The sequence below is a fragment of the Hakea prostrata genome, chromosome 4, assembly GCF_041222555.1.
Source record: "Hakea prostrata isolate BN-2017 chromosome 4, UWA_Hpros_2, whole genome shotgun sequence".
Lineage (NCBI taxonomy): Eukaryota > Viridiplantae > Streptophyta > Magnoliopsida > Proteales > Proteaceae > Hakea > Hakea prostrata.
Window position 1 is genome coordinate 42,992,058 of NC_142603.1, and position 13,553 is coordinate 43,005,610.

At 38.6% G+C, this 13,553-nt stretch overlaps 1 protein-coding gene across 1 annotated transcript in view; it reads right to left on the minus strand.

Moving 5' to 3' along the window:
* The window catches only part of LOC149018973 (Adaptin family protein), a 39,981-nt gene extending 27,403 nt beyond the window's left edge, over positions 1–12,578 (minus strand). The window contains exons 1-4 of the mRNA XM_089153072.1: positions 11,960–12,578; positions 9,644–9,829; positions 1,753–1,968; positions 1,522–1,632 (exon numbers count right to left, since the gene is read on the minus strand). Of these exons, the coding sequence (XP_089009198.1) occupies positions 1,522–1,632; positions 1,753–1,968; positions 9,644–9,829; positions 11,960–12,526 (1,080 nt within the window). The 5' untranslated portion in view covers positions 12,527–12,578. The remainder of the gene's footprint in view (positions 1–1,521; positions 1,633–1,752; positions 1,969–9,643; positions 9,830–11,959) is intronic.
* Positions 12,579–13,553: the final 975 nt, after the last annotated feature.

Consider the following 13,553-nt stretch of genomic DNA (forward strand, 5'->3'; position numbering starts at 1 on the left):
ACAAGTACTGCAATCTGTTCAAGCTTATCCAGAAAATCTCTTCCAAAGAGGACCCTGTCAAGGTCAATTGGGTCTACTCCTATCTTCTTAAGACTGGCTCCATCTGGTCAGAACAAATTGCCCAGTGAACCCTCTTTGAAGGAAAAGTGTTCTCCTCCACCGCCTTCTCCTCCAATTCCTCGATCATCTCTAATGGGTCCTGCATCTCCTTTTGGCTGGAGCCTTGGCATCCGCAAGTATCCTATATACTATCATAGAGCCTGTGACTCTCATAGCCCCAAAGCTACCCACCTCTCCAACATTACTCTTGAGTCTGGATCTCCCCCTCTCTCTCAGGTCTACTCCTATCTCCTTAAGAGTGCCTCCATCTGGTCAGATCAAATTGCCCAGTAAACCCTCTTTACAGGAAAAGTGTTCTCCTCCACCTTCTTCTCTCCAACTCCTCAATCATCTCTAATGGGTCCTGCATCTCCTTTTGGCTGGATCCTTGGCATCCACAAGTATCCTAACTAATATCATAGAGCCTGTGAATCCCATACCCAAAGCTACCTACTTCTCCATCATTACTCTGGAGGCTGGATCCCCCCTCTCAGATCTCACCTGGGTCCAAGCACCCCTTCCACTTATTCTCCCTAACCACAACCACCTCGCTGGCTTCCCACATGGAAGCTTTAGCACCTACTCCACTTCGAATCTAGTCCCACCATACCTTAGCACATGCTAGTTTAGTTCAACATCTTCCGTCATGCTTTCATAGTTTGGAGATCTTTTAACCCCTGCCTTCCTACCAATCCTTTCCCCTGGCATTGTCAACCCTACCTCCCCAATTGCATCCTTTGCTGGAATGGTGCTGAAGACATTGATCACCTTTTTCTCTCTCTCTTGCCCTTAACCATTCTGTAAGGTTGAAACCCCTGGCTTCAATTCAATCCCACCTTGGACATCGCCGCTGTTCTTTGTGAATTCTCAGATTCTTTGGAGGTAAATTTATTTGTGATATCCTTGGCAAGTTGGTTTAAGGGGTGTCACTCTTGCACATTTGGATGGAGCAAAATTTTTGGACATGGACACCAACTCTAGGACCATGGACTTGATTTGGAAAGCCATATAATTTTACATGAAGGATACCCCAAAGAACAGGCATGTTGTCGTTACTTGGACCTTAGTTTCTCTTTATGCCCCCCCCCCCCATCTCTCTTTTCTTTTCTTGAGGCTTGGCAATGAAATTTTTTTCACTGCCAAAAAGAATAAACCAGTTAATCAATATTCCCTGAAGCCACACACAGCTTCCTACAGAAAATACGTTATCAGACTCAAAGCAGATGCAAACATGGAAGATACATTATTCTGGTGAAATCATACCTCAATTCTCTAAAATGCAACACAAGCAGGAAAATATAATGAAATCACTTGTAGGAGAAAAGGAAGTGCTATTAGTGCTACCATTGAGATATTATGATGAATTCCAAGAAGCCATATAGACCATAACAGAATATCAGATTAATGCAACTTAGTATTCACCTCTAAGCAATCAATCACAGCAAGCTGGTGTTCCTCTGCGATCTCTGGGTGTATCTTAATAAGCCTACCAAGGGCATCAATGCCCATGTACTTAAGATTATGACTCTCACTCTGTTATAGGTAGAAAATAAAACAGAATCCTGGGTTACCAATTTGAAGACAATTTACATATACACACAAAATAATAATCTTTAATGTTTCAAAACACCAAGTGCAAATGGCAGGATGAACCTTCAGAAACCGAGAAGTTACTTCTGCAGCAGACTCAAGCAGTTTGGGGCTGCAATGAATGGAAGAAACACAACATATGCACTCATACAAAACAGCATTCCCAATGTTGGTTGATGAATCACACTTTCTAAAAATGTCCCCCAGAACAGTATACATATGTTCACTTGCTTGTTTGTCTCCATTACCGAGCAATGCCAAAATTTTTAACAATCTGATCTGCAAAATTAAGAGTAGAGCATTGAATGAATGTACCGTATAGTAATGCTTGAAGCATTTGATGATTTGATCAGAGGAGCACTTTGTCACATCCCATAGGGAAAAGGAATCAAAATAACAGCAAATTGCAGCAATAGGAATTTACAGTTCCAGTAGGTTCAATAGCTTCACACAAGCCCAAATTCTGAAACAGGTAACTAACTAGTTTATTTCAAGTTAAGGCAATTACATCTACTAAGTTGTTTAAAGCTACATGGTTAGCTAGTAATTAGTTTTGAACATCTACTAATTAGCTTTGTTTTAGGGGATCAATTCCAACAAGAAATTACATTAGTCTTTAGCTTTTTATTTAATTTTCAAGTATGTAAAATGCTGACTAAACCTTATTATAGAGGAATAGAAACTAAGACTTGAGAAGACAATTTTTGCATAGAGCAACCTGGCATGCTGCCTGACTGCCTCCCATTTCTGTGAGAGATATTCTATGGTGTTTAAAGTCCTAGCAGCTGATTGTGCTCGGTGTTTAAAATCCAAGTGTCAGTTCCTGGGTGGTAAGAGTCTTGGGGGAGCTTAGGTGCTATATGCTTGAATCCTCGTTCCTTCCTTGGTTATGGAATCAGCCTTCAAAGGTGATTTGCCATTACAAACCGCAGATTGGCAAATACTTACTTGGTAAGGTGAACTACCCCCCAAATCCCCTTTCTTTCCCCTTTAACCTCTACTTTTTGTTTCAGGAATCCAACAACACGAAGAAGAAGAAGCACTATCCCAACTAATGGGGTCGGCTACATGGATCTTTCCAATTAACTCTATTTGAGGTCATTAGATACAAGGCCTACGCTATGTATATTCTTTCTCACTACTTCTCCTGAAGTTATCTTAGGTCTGCACCTAGTTCTTCCAATTCCTTTGATTTGGACTAAATTACCTCTTCATACAGGACATTGAAAGGCCTCCATTGAATGTGGTCATGCCGCCTCAATCGACTTTCTCTTAGCTTATCATTTATCGGTGCTACTGCCTAACCAGCTCTTAAAGAACCTTTAGAATCCTCCCAAATCCATCCCATGGCATATATTATCTCCTCTGTCTTGTCAAGAGTAACCTTCAATTTACCATCCAAGATCAGTTATTGGATAACAAAGTTGAAGAAATTGGGGAAGAGCATGTAATTCAAGTGGTCACTAATAATGCCTCAAATTACAAAACAACAAGGGCATTATTAATGGAGAAGAGGACTACATTATATTGGACTCCATGTGCAGCCCATTGTCTTGATTTGATGCTAAATGACATTGGGAATTTGAAACAATATAAGAAAGTGATAATTCAGGGGAAAAGAATAACCACTTTCATTTATAGGCACACACAAGGAACGAAATCTCGGTTTGATTCGCTGGTTTGCTGCCTGGCGAACCAGCGAAATCTCGCCGAGATTTCGTTGATAAATGGATGAAAAAAATAATCAAAATCGATACATGGATGAAAAGTTGATTTAAAATTTAAAACTGCAAAACGTCTGACAATGACTGATACATCAATCAGTTAAAGTAAAACGTCGTTAAAATAAAGTTTTAAAAAATGTAAAACAACCTAAATCCTGCAAAACGTCAAATATAAAGCTTAAAAAATTATAAATACCTGACATCTTCCTGCAAAACGTTAGATATAAAATAATAAAATAATAAAACAATCTTGACTTTTCAAATATATACTCATGTTTAGCCGTTTAGGTTTAGTGTTTTTTTTTATAATAATTCCATGGTTATAAAAGAACCACATGTGTGGTTCAAAGCCCAAACCATAACTCTGTCAGAGACTTAAAGAACTATCAAAATACATTTAATAATAAGTCATCTTCAATTCTTCATCTTCTTCTGTTCTTCGTCTTCTTCACTTGACGAGTTCGGCGTCGGCCAGCGGGATGAAGACGGCCAACGAAGACGATTAGAATAGAACGAAATTTTTTAACAACTAAGAACAATTAGAATGCTTCTCCAGAAACCCTGTCTCGTGTACTTTGATAAATCTGATCAGAGTTGAGTGATTACTTGCAGGCATGGAACTTTTTTTCGCCGAATTTAGCCCCCCGAGAGAACCGAAACCAGGGGGCGAAACGAGATCTGCGGGATATCGCCGAGAAGTCGGCGATATCTCGCCCTTTATCGTCAAATTGACGAACTTTTAAGGAATCTCGCCGGAATCGCTAACAGAGGTAGAAATCAGAAGAAGAAAAAACAAACGATCTTCAGCACTGTCTTCAGTCTTCAACTCCGTTTTCCTTTTCCAGAACCACCGTTGAAGCTTCAACCTTCATCTTGCAACCACCTTTGAAACTTCCACCTTCATCCTGCAAGTAATCACTCAACTCTGATCAGATTTATCAAAGTACGTGAGACAGGGTTTCTGGAGAAGCATTCTAACTGTTCTTAGTTGTTAAAAAATTTCGTTCTATTCTAATCGTCTTCGTTGGCCGTCTTCATCCCGCGGGCCGACGCCGAACTCGTCAAGTGAAGAAGATGAAGAATTGAAGATGACTTATTATTAAATGTATTTTGATAGTTTTTAAGTCTCTGACAGAGTTATGGTTTGGGCTTTGAACCACACACGTGGTTCTTTTATAACCATGGAATTATTATAAAAAAAACACTAAACCTAAAAGGCTAAACATGAGTATAGATTTGAAAAGTCAAGATTGTTTTATTATTTTTTTATTTTATATCTAACATTTTGCAAGAAGATGTCAGGTATTTATAATTTTTTAAGCTTTATATTTGACGTTTTGCAGGATTTAGGTTGTTTTACATTTTTTAAAACTTTATTTTAACCGACGTTTTACTTTAACTGATTGATGTATCAGTCATTGTCAGACGTTTGGCAGTTTTAAATTTTAAATCAACTTTTCATCCATGTATCGATTTTGAGTATTTTTTTCATCCATTAATCGGCGAAATCTCGGAGCGAACCAGCGAATCAAACCGAGATTTCATTCCTTGCTTGCAGGATGAAGGCGGAAGTTTCGAAGGTGGTTGCAAGATGAAGGCTGAAGCTTCAATGGTGGTTCTGGCGAAGGAAAACGGAGTTGAAGACTGAAGATAGTGCTGAAGATCGTTTTTTTTTTTTTTTCCTTCTTCGATTTCTACCTCTGTTAGCAATTCCGGCGAGATTCCTTAAAAGTTCGTCAATTTGACGATAAAGGGCGGGATAGTCGAGCGGCGATATCCCGCAGATTTCGTTTAGCCCCCTGGTTTCGGTTCGCCGAGGGGCGAAATCACCGAATTTCGGCAATATTTCGGCGAAAAAAAGTTCCATGGGCACACAAGATTGTTGGAGGCCTTGAGACAAAAGACAAATGGCAGGGATCTTGTGAGGGCTGCAGTGACTAGGTTTGCCACTTCATTCTTGACATTGCAAAGCTTATTGAAACACAAGGATGATTTAAGGCACTTATTCATTTCTGAGGAGTGGACAAAATCCAATTTGTCCAAGATAGAAGCAGGGAAGAAAGTAGCTAAAACAACTTTTTCTACAGCATTTTGGCATGGTGTGGAGGATTGTATTAGAGCATCACAACCTCTTATGATTGTATTGAGGATTGTGGATGCTGATGAAAGACCCGCATTGCCTGAAGTGTTTGTAGCCATGCAAGAGGCTAAAAGAAGAATAAAGGACAATTTTGGAGGCAACAATGACTTTGGAAAAAAGTCATACAAATAATTGATAGGTGATGGAAGTGTCAGATGAAGAGACCTTTATATGGTACAGCCTTATTTTAGAATCCTGGGAAGTACTACAACTTAAATATTGTAGATGATTGTGAGTTGATTAGTTCTCTCCAAACTTCTTTCAATGAAGTTGTTGGAAAACTAGTGCCTGATGCACATCTATAAGATAAGATATTGTCATGGGCAAGTGAATACAAGCAAGGTAGAGGTCATTTCTCCACCACAGCTATGGCTATCAGACAGCGTACAACTATGAGTCCTCGTAAGTTTTTACTTGTATGTTTTTTATGTTTAGTTATACTTATTTGGTTTATAACTCTAGCTTTTATGTTAATCTTTTAAGTATATACATATATGTATATATATATATATATATATATATAATATATATATATATTTATACTTATTTGGTATACATCTATAGCTATATATGTATATATATATATATATATATATATATTATAGTTACATGGTGGGATACACATGGAGGAAATGCTTTTGAGCTTACAAGGATTGCATGGAGGATACTAGGCCTTTGTTGTTCTTCCTTTGGTTGTGAATGGAATTGGAGCACATTTAAGTTTGTAAATATTAAGTGATTCAAGTATTTAAAAAACTTTTAAATTTAAATTTAGAAGAATGACTTGGGATTCTTTTCAATTGCTTATGAATTCAAATTCACACCAAGAAGAGGAATAGGCTGGAACATGAGAGGTTGAACGATCTAGTTTTTATTCAGTACAATCGTCGTCTTCAAGAAAGGTTCAATGAAAGGCGATTAAAGAGTAGAAATTATGATCCACTACTACTTGATGAGCTTGACTGGAGCTGTGAGTGGATGGTTAATCAGCCTGATGACTTAGTCCATCCTGAGGGTGATCTTACTTAGAGCACTGTTGATAGAGCTATAAGGGCATCTACATCACTTTAGGGCCATAACAGACCGAGGAGATGTCAACCAAGTGAATCAACATCTACTAGAGTTAATATATGTTACTCACATCGCAGGTCTTCGGAGAGGGTGGTTGATGAACATGACTCTGAGTCTGATGGAGACATTGAAGAAGTGGAAGATTTGCATGATGATGAGAACATTGTAGATGATTTTGGTTTGAGGTCTACCTCTTTGGAGCAACAACAACTTCGAAAAGATCTCCCACTTGCTACCAATTTGCTTGATGATGATTATAACTAGCTGACTTATACTTTCCTATTGGTAATTTTGGATATGGATGTGTTGTTACATTTGGGATTTGGACTTTAGATTTAAGATATAAGTGGGATTGTTTGCTTAAATATTTACAACTTTCTATTTAATATTTGGCTATATGCTTGTTTCATTTTCTTCTTTTACTTGTGGGGATATTTGGCTACAGCTCAACAATGTAGAAGAGGTGGAGTTGTACGTGCTGGTGGAGGTGGAGCTGTGGAGTTGTAGGTGGTGCTAATGTTAGTGACATTTAATGAAAGTATGTTGTCTAGTGTCTATTTGTTTTGTTCATGCATCTATGTGTTTACTATTTAGTCACATTTTATCATATCTTGATTCTTGTTAATGATAGTATGATACTTGGAATTTATTTAGGACCTACTATGTGTGGTTTGAAGTATATTGGATGACTTGAGTCTTGAGGTAGGCTAAATGGCTAATATTAGTTTTTTTATTATATAAGATATGATAGGTTTATAATGAATTAGTGTATGAGATGTACACTAAAAAGTAAAAATTTCACTAAAAATGCCTCAACCGCCTCAAAAGCACCTCGAAGGGCACCTCGTCAACTCATCACCTCAACTAGCTAAAACCGCCTCACATCGCCTTGTCGCCGTGAGAACTATGGTATACAAAGGAACTTAAATTGGCATAGAAGTACCCTAAACAGTAGAGTCAGTCAGCTCCCACACTCCTATACTTCCACTAAGTATCTTAGAAAAGGAGGTCAAAATCCAGTTATTCAAATTATGTCCAGAAAAGCAATCTGGGACCATTTGGAACCTCACAGAGAGAACTGGAGCTGTTCCTGCAGTCCAGTTATTTCTGCCATCAGTTTAGAAGCCATCACATTTGATGGTACACAGTGCTGACAAGTTCGGGGTTAAAACAGGTCTTCACCTTATAACTAAACTATGATAATTTTGCAGAAATCAATATTTGCAATGTCTGAGACATGCATTCAACATCAGGATGGGTGCGGCCATTGAACCTCACTGCCTAAAGCAAGTGCCTGAGGAATGCATGATGCATTGATTCTTTTTGAAATGTACCATTATTTAGTAAAGCACTCCATATTCAGTAAGTTTGCTATTTGATTAGAACATAGGATTTTCATTTTCTTTCCGTTTCAACTTCCACCAACCTGCAGCAAACATGACTTAGAAACTGGGCAGAATGGTTTCAATTGGACCAACTGGACCAGGTCAAATCAGCCCAGCTAGTCTTCTAGAAAGGCCAACAGGAGCCCTAAACACTGTTAACACTAACAGTGTCACAACCATTTTCGACCATGGTGGAATATTTTTAGAACATTCTTTGGGCCAAGACAAGATATTGTGAAGATTTTAGAAGGGTCAAATACATCTATGTGCAGCAGAGTCAGGAATACATTGGTTTCTGTTTCTATTTTATTTTTTTAGTAGAAGGTACTGTTTTTATCGAGTCCTAGTCGCTACTAAGTTGTTATTATTTTTGAGCGGAGAATCAGTTTTATTTCTCAGTAGAGTTAAGTTCTGTCCTTAGAATTAGCAGTTCAAAATCTTTGTCCAGCAGCCTATGCTTTATGTATATTTTAATAGACTGTAAGATTCCCCCCCCCCCCCCCCCCCCCCCCAAAAAAAAAAAAAAAAAAAGATGATTTAATGAAATTATTGCTCTAGCTGAGTCCTATTGTCCTGTCCTAAGTGGGTGAAAAGAAAACTCTACAAAACCTTCTTGTTGAGCACAAAATCCTACAGCTAAACGAATCTTGCTGAGAGGCTATATCCATCTACCCTCCTTTTCTTCTCTTGTTTGAGTTACACTAGTTGGATTTGAGCACTGCCACTGCTTCTGGGGATTATCCTTGACAACCATCAAACTACTAGTCTTCCTGGTATTGACTAAGACTACTTCACGAATTACTGTGCTAGCCTGCTGCTTCTCCATTCAGATCAGATATGTGGCTGAATAAGTAATTGAGTGAACCCTCATCTTCCCCCTCCTCACAAACCCTGTTGGGTTTACTACCTCTCCATTCCATCACATTCCCATTTATTCAGTCCATCCATCATATTCCAGCATTCAACCTGAACTTCTATTTTGAGTCCACCTCATATCTGAGAACCCAACCATCACTTTCAATACGAGTTTGCTCTGTTCCCAAAAAATTTGAATATGCCACATAACATCCCCCTCGCATGGAACTCCATTCAATCCAGTTGGGAGCCAATCAGTTGGCCGGCTTGGTCTCCAGCACTTAAAAAAGTGACTAATTTGGAGATTAGTTTCTATTTTGATGACCGCCATTATAACTTTCAATCCGACTATTGCAGCAGTCATTCCCCTACCATGCAAGCTTCATTCATACCAAGGCTGACTATAGTATAGGTACCTGGTCTGTTTCAGACCTCAAGTTAGTAATTTCTGTCTTAGTTTCTGATTCGCTCATTTTGTGGGTTGACTGGGGCTAAATCATCCTTGATATTAGGTAACCACCTCCCAAAGGGCGACCTTAGCTTTACATTTAATCATCTTGATGCAAGATAAACAGGGCTGTCGCTCATGAGATGCAGGGGGAAAAGGCATCTAACCACCCTTCCTTTGCAATCAGCAACTATTGATTGATTGTTTTTAGAGAAGTGTCCCATATACGCAACAAAAATATACCTTATACAGAAGCTAGATATTGCTTATAACTTCAACCAACAGGCCACTAAAACCTCACAGACAAACACATTCAACAAGTAGTGATTACCTGAATAAATGGGGCAGGCATCTGATGGTACTCATAACTCTTTGGCAATCTGCGTTCTGTTACTTGCTTGAGAATACTGACAAAGCTGATAACTAAATCCTTGTAAGAATTTGCATCAGCTGTAATAAGATCAAAAAGCGGGCAAAGTGTTGAACCCATGACCCCAGGATCGTTATCGCAGAGCCTCTGAAACAAAGACAATAAAATAAAACTTTTAAGTGAGAGACAGGAGAAATCAGCAGCTTAATTGAGTATTATAAATCATATTGTTCTTTCTAAATAATAAAATATAAAATAAAAGTCAACATGTGAAATATGGAACACCCGCACATTGATGAACATGTCAAGAATCTATTCTGTAGCATATAGATTTATATCACAGAAAATTCAAGTACAATAATCATGACAAAATCAGCTGTGCATGATGATAAATTGTAACAAGGATTGGTAGTACTCCAGTAACTCATGGATACAACTGTCATTTTCGTCAATGCACCAACCCAGGTCCATGTCCAATAAATCGGAAGCATGAAAATGATAATATTATGCTTCCAAATACTCCCTAGAACAATGCATTAAAAATTAACTAAACTACATAATCAACAAAAATAAAAAAATAATGGTAAACACGCAGTCTACTCACATCATATCGCTCTTCCTTCAGGTTAATGGTGATTACATTTGTGATGATAAGAATTATAACAAGAATATACAATGTAGCAGCCGAAAATTAAGCCTAAAGTTTCAAATAGAATACAAGAATATGTTTCACCAAAATAGAACCTAGCAGCATTTCTATGATTTTTTTTTTTTTTTTTTTTTTTTTTTGGGGGGGGGGGGGGCAATGAACACACTTAGATCACATTTCCTTCTTGTTTTGAGATGAAACTTGACTAGTGAGTTGGATGGGAGGTTACCACATGGGCCCATCTACATCCATCCAGATCTAACAAATGGGAAGTGTGACAGATACCAAATGTATGACATCCAACTAATCAACCCCACTCCCTTCATTTGAATATAAAGCTCTGATTAGCATATATAAGGACTTTTGTTTGTGTAGAAAAATTGGGAACTCTTTTTTAGGGAACCAGGAGGTTGAGAGACCAATGACCAGTAGCAAGAGAAAGGGAAAGTGCACCACCCTCACCATGAAACTTGGGACCAAGAACAAAAGTAAATTGTCTACAACATTGAAATTCCAAAGTTATCCAGACTAGCAGAGAAGTAATGCACTGTTTATGACTAGATGGAATATATTTTTCTCCCATCCAAGATACCCTGTGACCATACAGATAGAGTAACTTTGAGTTTCCAGCACATCTTACATGGACCAAAGCAACATGTCCACAACACAGCAGCAGCAAGGAACAATAGAAAAGGTAGAGAGATTTCTTTTTGTCAAACTTTATATGGTCCTAAGTCCTAACAACAATTTCAACTTTGGAACATGACATCTTTACATTATGATTAATAAGGAAGTATTTTCCATTGCCTACAAATCTCAAGCTCAGGCAGAGGAGGAGATGTGAAAGATTTGTAGCACAAACCCTCAGACAAATGAAATACGTGCAGCGCAGCAGCCAATTATTTAGCTTTTCCAAGAGAAGAATGGTCAAAATGTAGGTCCTCATCATCACTTGGCCAGACATAGGATAGCTGGGAAGGCACCTTCCACTACACCTACAAAAGCGCTACTTCCTCCTTTAATTCTAAGAATTCTCAGGGACATCTGGTATTACATAGTTGACAACCACTAGAACATCATCTCTAGTTGTAGCTGATGACCATCTCCATATAAATATTAAACTAAAAGCCCTCTAACAAAACTAATAACTTATGTTCTCCACTTGTGGGCACAAAATTTCTGAAGTCTCAACAAGAATCAGCCTCAGCAGTTGTATGACATATTTCTCAGAGATCCCAGCAAAATTTGTGTAACCTGGTTTCAAAATCAAGAGGATGGTCGAGTAATACGTACAAGAAAGGTCAACATCAACAACAATGCATCAGTAAAACTTTCATTAAGACTTTGTCATCTGAGGCATTAGTATTTAACCCACAAAGTCCCAGGTAGAAGATAAATTTAGCATTTGTTTTCTACAGTGTAACAGTGTAAACTTTTATACTAAAATAAAGTGTAAATTGGCCTTCATGCACTGAATTTATGTCTGCAGCAACTCGAAGACAACCGGAAACAAGTCAGGCACGGAATATTAAACTAAGAAATGGCTTGATGCAAAATGTACCAAGTTACCAAATAAACCTGAATTATTTCAATGTCAGGTGGCGAATTCCGTGCAAGCATAGGCATACCTTCCTGAAATTGGGCAGTAGATGAGTAACAGATGAAGGTGCTCGCTGATAAAATCGATGAAGAGCCATGACTGCCTTCTTCCTCACCGCCTCCTTGGGGTGCCCAAGAAGCTCGACAACCTGCGGAAGAACCGCAGGAATTGTCTCTTCATTGATCAGCTTGCACACCGCCGTTAATGCGGCACAAACAACTAGATAATTATCCGACTTCAAATCTTTTTGAATAGTATTGACAATGAGAATAATGAGATCATGATCTTCATTGAGGAACAATGTAACAGCCAAGTATCCAGTCCTCTTGAGCAGCAAAGAATCATCATGTGTCATCTTTACCGCATGGATGTAACCAAACGACGCATCATGCCCTAACATCTCAACATAGACGAGACGGATAATATATTCCTTCATCTTCCGCTTCGGAATATCAGGCTCCGTGATTCGCCGCTTCAAAATTTCGATCTCGTTCATGACGATTCGATCCTCTTCTGCCTTAGATCGAGCTTCGCCAATCGACTTGACAAGATCCAAGAACTCCTTGGGTTGGCCCCATCCACCTTGGGAGCCCATAGCGAGCTCCCTACCGATAGTCTTCAACTGCTCCAGCTTGACGAGTGAAGAGTTTCAGAGCAGTAAATCAACATGAAAAAGCTACAATTGCCACCGCCGGCTCGAATTGCAGAGATCGATCTGCAATACGAAACCAACACACAAGATCGGTTCTACGAACGGAGGAGATTTGGAGACAAATTTGGAAAAAAGAAACGATCTGAGAAGGAGATTAAAAGGCGTGAGTGGCCTGCAATGGTGAATTATCAGAGATTCACCATGGCAGTTCTTCGGCTGGGCATCAGAAATCAGAAATGATAAACACGTGGTCTGCTGAATATTTTTCGACACTAGAAAGTAGAAACAAGAACAAGAAACAAGAACCTTATTGAGAAGCGATCTGATACTGTCAATAGATGTTACGGTAAGGAAGAGCTGCGACGAATGTAATAAAAAGGGATATCCATACGCGGCCAGCTCGGAAAAGCATCCCCAGGCGTTCTCTCATGGGGAGTTAAAACTTAAAAGGGAAAATATTAAGGGGAAAAATTAAAGAAATTAAATATTAGATAGAAAAGAATCCCCAGGGGTTCTCTCGAGGTTTTCATGCTCTCTAGAGTCTAACTCAGCCCAACCTCTAAACCTTTGTGATTTCGAGGTTTGAAAAACTTTGGGAGAAGAACTTTATCTTGGAATATAACTAAGACAGTAATTTAACAAATTTATGTTAATCAAAAAGAAAATTTAACAAATTTATCTGAAAGCTATTTTTCTAAGCAAAGAGATAGGCACATGTGATGCTAGCAACAATCAGACTCTCAAATAGAAAATTTTATGCGTGACCTGAACTCTTATACTTCGCTTTGAAGATGTTTCGATGGACAACCCAAATGACTTGTTTTTTTATATCTATGATGGAAGCAGAATCTCGGAGCCCATCATTGATCACCTTCTTAATTGGGGTGCAGGAGCATAGTCCCAGTGGTATAGTACAACACAACCTGATGAGTCAACTCATTCACCCACATTTCTCATGTTGATCAAAATG